This window comes from Cryptomeria japonica, chromosome 2, assembly GCF_030272615.1.
Source record: "Cryptomeria japonica chromosome 2, Sugi_1.0, whole genome shotgun sequence".
In the NCBI taxonomy this organism is placed as follows: domain Eukaryota; kingdom Viridiplantae; phylum Streptophyta; class Pinopsida; order Cupressales; family Cupressaceae; genus Cryptomeria; species Cryptomeria japonica.
The window spans coordinates 250,858,589-250,865,367 of NC_081406.1; the positions used below are offsets into that span (position 1 = coordinate 250,858,589).

Below are 6,779 nucleotides of genomic sequence, written 5' to 3' on the forward strand. Positions count from 1 at the left end.
ACGGTTATACACTGTGACAACCAGAGCTGCATAAAACTTTCAGTAAATCCAGTGTTTCATGACAGATCCAAGCATATTGAGATTCCATACCACTATGTGCGAGATATGGTTGAAAGGAATGCAATCCAATTAGAATATGTTTTTACAGCTGGGTTCATATCTAAGAGGTGACAATCTCTCAAGATAATGAACACTTGTATGGAGACATTATAAGGTGACGATCTTATAATGTCCAAACCAATTATCATGTTGGATCTCTGGTGGATCATGGATGAAGCCATGATTGTGTTGTGGTAAAACATTCATATGAAGTGTTAGTGCACTTACCATAACTTGGATAAAGGTGAGAATTGAATATTTTCTCATATGTCTATCACAAGATTAATGTGATAGACATTTTGTATCACGTGGTTAGGTGATACTTCATATCTTGTGAGTAGATGATATGATCTCATAGAAAATTAAATTATGTAAAAGAATGCTAACTATCATTTGAATTGTGATGCTTGATACACTATTATTTATCATACCTAGCTAAGAGGGAGTGTTAATGCATAAATAGCTTCGGTAAGATAAATGATTGAATGAGAGATAAATGGAGTCTCTCATTTAATCATTTATCATATCGATTATTAAAATGAATAACATCATGCCCTCAATTGATAAGCATTCTTTATTTGTACATAATTGTTTATTATCATAGAATCTTGATTTGATAATCTATTATACTATTTGCATTCACCGATTAGCAAATCGGGATAACCATTGCAAATCCGATTTGATGATTATCGGGTAGACCGAACATCAATTAGTATTGATGATTATTTATGCTTGAACCGATTGTTATCGGGAGATATAATAAACACACACCGATTGATATCAGGTGTTAAGGCAAACTTTCGAAGTGTTAAATATAATCATACACCGATCGGTATAACATCAATGGTTATCAAATATAAACATACACTGCTTGGTTAATAAACACTTTGCACTATTGTTATAGCGAATGGGCACGATCAAGTGATGTCTTGATCGGCCATGTCCAAAATACATGGTCGGTCAAGGCATCACTTGACCGTACCCAGCCCACTATATATGTAAAATGGTATGTGTGAGAATGGACATCGAAATTTATAAATGCTCCTCTCACCTGTTACATAAAAGAAGATAGTCAGATTCATATGTTCATTCTATAATATATAAAACAAGATAATACTAAGTAGAATATAACTTGCATGTTGAATGTAAATTGAACATCATTTACAAGAAAGAACTGATAAGACTCTTGACAGTCTCTGGGTATCCCCAAAAGTGATCATGCAAGTCAGTAGCCCATGGAATAAATATTATCTAGTTTTAGATACTTTCTTTAGTACACAAATATGATTTTTTTCAGTGTCTGATCATTAAGTGGTTTGAACTTTTATGGTCTTTCACATTTTATCCAGTTCGTTAGTTTGATGCACATTTAGTGGCACTGCTAATAATTTAGAAAGAAAATTATCATGTTATTTGCAGCTTTTCTGATTTTGTCTGGAGTGTGCAATGATTGGAAGCTAGTCTATTTGACCCAATAGGAATGTTACTTATATTGAACCACCAAAAAGCTGAAGCTGTTTCTTGGATCTTTATATCATATTTGCTATTAGATAATGCATTGAAGCCTTATGACGGAGTTAAATGCTCTTTTAGGTCATGGACAAGCCAGATGTCAATTTGACATATGAGAACCCCTTTGTAGGACTTCACCTGCACTTTTGTTTCCCATTAACTTACATATTATCCAGATTTTGTACCCCTTAGTTTTGGTCTCATGACCAATCTCAAGAGTATATTCCAAGAATTAAATCCTATGTTGTACGATACTCGGTAGTGAAACTACATTGTTCTAATATGTCTGATAGGCAATGCAACTAGGATGCTTCTTTTAAGACTTAAATATATTCCAAATGTTGTGCCCATTGAAATCATGTTAAGAATAATAAGCTCCAGCATGCTAGAAGATAGAGCGGACCTAAAATAAACCATTTCCATGTTTGGAAAGGCCATACTACTGTGATAAAAACATTTAGTTGTTACACCACACTCTTGTTTCTTTTCATCACTTTTTGCCTTTCGGCGTATGAGCATGCTGTCAACTTTCAACTTTGTTATCATGGACCAAAATTATGATTGATGCACTGCTTTCAGCACTATTTCTAATAACTCTTATTCCTGGAGGACACCTTTCTTGATGAGGCCAAAGGTTTCAGTCTATCCTCTGTAGAAATTTAGAAGATTGACAGTTGTCATTTGACAAAGATGCTTTAAGTGCAAGTCTCTATGTCTGCATTCTAATTTTAGTGAATTTCTTGTTTGGGGTATCTAAATTACGAAAGCCATACTGAAAAAGCGTAAGCAATTTACATAGCAGATATATGGATGTTTAGTGTATGATTGAGTATTGTAGGATTTATTTTCTATGGTTCATTCTAACACTTTTTTTTTGGTTCAGGGATATTACAACATCTTTCCCTAGCTTTGTGTTCCATTCGCAGGTGGAGGATACTTGATCACACTTGTGCCACTTTTCATATGCCTAACAGAAAAAATGTAGCTCACGTGCTATAATCGCTTTCATATTTGCTATTAACGGTGAAGTACAATCTGGAATATGCAAGAGCTTTTTGAATCACTTTAGTTTTACATTTTAGCTGTTATGCTCAGAAATAGACTTTATCGTTGCCTGTTATTATCATTCATTTTTTTGGAACTTTGGATTGGTTTTGAGTTTGGAGATTAAATGGTGTGTTCTGGGGGTTTCCCTTTGAAAGAAGAAAAAAAGAAAAAAAAGAACAAAAAGAAAATTCTTTTTCAAATTGTGCACAAATAGTACGAGACTTTAATTTGAATATTGTGCAGCCTTTACTATGAAGTAAATGGTTATGCATAAGCTAGTTTGTAATTTTAGATTCTTTGTACAGTCAGCATGATATCATGCATTGAAGATTACTGCGATATGTACTGTGTTTATCAGCATTGTATTAATTGAAGCTGAGTGACTTGTTGATGGGCACCTAAAAAGACTCCTGCTCAGTGCATTTGCAGTGTACAAGATACATTCAGCTCATTTTCATTGTATAAGTTACATTATAACTTTTAGCTGTACTACTCTATACTGTGCTCAGTAAATTATGGTCTTTCCTTGCTTTTATGTTCCAGTCTACAATGGTAACAATTGAAATTAATATCATGAAGTGCAAAATTGTTGTTTATCCTACTTTTATACATCATCAAAGCTAGAATCAAAACCTGCATACTGGGCAAAATGCTAATAAACATTCTGATCCTTTTTTAATTTTCTTCTTCTATACGCTGTGACGTTGAAAGAAGCTTTTATTAAGTCCTCCAGAAATACTAGAGCCCTATAAGGATGAAAAAGCAACACACAGCTTTGATTATCAATGATGTTAATTCATCTCACCTATATGTTGATACCAAAAACGAAAATGAAGAGTGGTGATTTAATGAAAAGCTGTTTGGGTCCACAGTGCCCAAGGTGACATTTAAAACAAAGAAATTATATGTTTACTGCAGGATATTCGAGGTATTGCAGTATAACCTCTAATGGTGGAAGATTGAAGCTACCAATAGCTTGCCTAGCACAAACATATAAATGATTAATCAGGCTACTTTTTCATCAAAAAATAAATATGGGAGGAACACAGCAAGGTGACATTTATTTTCTCTATCTATTTTCACATCCATGGAGGTTAGCTATAAAACGACTATATTAGAAGCATTCAAATGACCTATTACTAAATCTCCGTAAGTTATTTTAAGGATTACTTATACGCTAGGGACTTGCTTTGACACAACATCCATATTCTCTCCTACAACTTATGAGCAATGTCTTCAATTGACGCATTCAACAACATTGAATCATAAAGACAACCTTATATGAATCCTTCCATTTTTATTAATATTTTACTATTCATATAGACAACTTAATTTTAATCCTTCCATTTAAATTAATATTTTACTAGTCATATAAATCTATTCTAGAAGTGAAACCTCGGACTATTTTTAGTGCAATCTACTAATCTCTCTTGACCATGAGATTTTCCATATCAAGTTTCCATAACTCATTTTTTTTTCCTATCGAGTTACCAAATTTTAAACTCAATTTTGAATGTGATCACCATCTTATAATTCAAATATTATTTTCAATGCGAACACCCTCAGTAACAAGTAAAAAAAGAACAGTTTTTGTTGACTTCTTGATCTAGATACATTGTGGAAGACAGAAGGAAAAGGATACATTGTGGAAGAAGACAGAAGGAAAAGGATACATTGTGGAAGACAGAAGGAAAAGGAAATGAAGGAGTCAGGAGGAAATGAAGAAGTCAGGATGTGCTGGGCTCTTCTTTGTGGGTTCTGTGCTTACTGTTTTGTTGGTTATTCATGAGTTTTATAGACTGTTTGGCCTTGTAGCCGTTTATTAAAAGCATTCTTTCATTCAACTCTTTAAAAAGTTTCAACTAAAACCAAGATTATGAAGAAGAAAAAAATGTTTTGCTCATAAAGAAACTACAAATTATAGTCTTTGATACCCACTTAAGAATTATAAAAGCATTCATTCATTCAACTCTTTAAAAAGTTTCAACTAAAACCAAGATTATCAAGAAAAAAAATGTTTTGCTCTTAAATAAACTACAAATTATAGTCTTTGATACCCACTTAAGAATTATAGGTGATATGATATTGTTGGAAGAGAACTAAGAATGATATTAAATTTATTTTTATGATTGAAATAAATTGGCAATATAATAATAAAAATAAAAATAATATTTAGAGCTTAAAAGATAAAAATAAATCAAACTTTCATACAATATCGTATGTATCGTGAGAAAAAATTCAGAGAAGAGAATAAAACCTAGACATAAAATCGTCTCAAATCATTAAAAGCAAACCAATTGCGCTTAGAAACACGATAAGACTTTTCAACAACACTAAATTTTTAACATTCCAAGAGCTTGTCAACTTCTGCAAGACACTATCATGAGTACTCTCAATATAGAGGATTGAAAATGAAAACATACATACTAAGATTACTTTGTAAAAAAAAATTCTGCCGTCAAATGATTTATTCCAATTCGTGTAACGTTTTACTCGTGCAAAAAATATATATCTTCCATGGAAAACAAATAAGGGACGGACTATTTAATCTAGGTGCTCAACACTTATTGATAAATTATCTAATGCTACATATAACACTTGCAAATAAGAGTTTTCCCTAAATGGGGCATCCCCATTCACATGTGGTACACATTTCCATAACTAGCACTATGACATTCTAAGTATGATTTTGGCCAACATTAAATGTACCACATAGAGAAAATATTTAATGTTATTGATAAGGCTTACAATAAAACACAATATTTTGCAAGTTCACAACACTTTTCTCTGTACTTTTAAGGAATGATAATTTGCATTAAATGCAAACACTCAATTCAAAACTTGAATTCCACATATTGTTTTCTTTTTTGAATTCCACATATTGTTTTCTTTCCATCTGCCTATGTTTGGATTTGGAAGTTTGTGTTACCAATTCCAACTAAATACAAAAGTAGAGTAGAAAAGAAAAGCATTAATTTACATAATAAAATAAAGAGTTTAGAATTTTGTCTTATTTTTTATGACTAAATTGAAATAAATTGGTTTTTCTTATACTTATTATTAAATATATTATCAACATCAATTAACTGGTATATCAATTTCAATAAACTTGTAAAGCTATACTACAACTGATAAGAAAAATACAAATAAAAATCATATTGGAAAAGACATAGTAAGGATTACTTGAATAGTTAGAAGATGAGAGTTCTGAATTTAATAGTACTAAGTCAGAGTGGAAAAAGTAATTGTTGGAATGACAGTTTGATGGGGTCGAAAACTTTGAGAACAGAGAGATTCCGCTATGACTTCCACAAAGAGAGCACCTTTTAATTCTATTGAAAAATGGTCTCTAGAAGAATATCTCTTTGCTTATTCTATATATTATTAAATATATATAAGCTAGTTTATAGTACAAAGATAATTTTTTTACATCATCATTTTTTACATAAAAATGGCAGACATATTATTTATACACAAACAAATACAGATGTAGTCAATATTTAACAAATTGCACAAATGTTGACATATTTCTAACATGTACTAAAAAACATGGAAGCCCTTTCTCTCCCCTGCAACGGCTCTCCCACTTCTCAAAGTTTGAACGAAGCTTCTTCTACAGGTGCTAGGAATGGCGTGTGGGTTGCTTCGTTGGTGTCTGTCTCTGCCCACATGCCCTTGCTTGCAAATTCCCCCCTGGCGTAGGGGCTGCTAGCGGCCTTCCCATGCCCTCTTGCTCTATGCCGGTTCTCCCTGGCTTGACTGTGGATGATGTCTCTCTTGGCACAACTTTGGCTGGCTCGGGCCTTCCCCCTCCTCTCGTGGGATCTGGGGCAGGGGTTCTTCCCTTTACTAAGGGCATTGCTGCTTCTTCGACTGGTGCTCTTGCTGGTAAGGGTGTGGATGCTCCCAGACCTCCTCCTCTTTCTGGTGGAAAAAGTTATGCTCGTGCGACTAGGACTACTACTATTAAGGGGGTTCGTCCCCTTCCTTGTGCCACATCTTCCCCTGTGGTGGTTTGTGGCCAGGATGTTGTGGACAACATTGACTTCTATTAGAGTAATGCTTTGGTGTGTAGATTTTCTGGGCTTTGGCCCTCTCTTCTAGACCTCCATCATTGGGTG

At 33.4% G+C, this 6,779-nt stretch overlaps 1 protein-coding gene across 1 annotated transcript in view; it reads left to right on the top strand.

Annotated features, from left to right (window-relative positions):
* Positions 1 to 3,193, top strand: part of LOC131044667 (calcineurin B-like protein 3) — a 42,178-nt gene extending 38,985 nt beyond the window's left edge. Inside the window, exon 10 of the mRNA XM_057978038.2 lies at positions 2,495 to 3,193. Within this exon, the coding sequence (XP_057834021.1) occupies positions 2,495 to 2,552 (58 nt within the window). The 3' untranslated portion in view covers positions 2,553 to 3,193. The remainder of the gene's footprint in view (positions 1 to 2,494) is intronic.
* Positions 3,194 to 6,779: the final 3,586 nt, after the last annotated feature.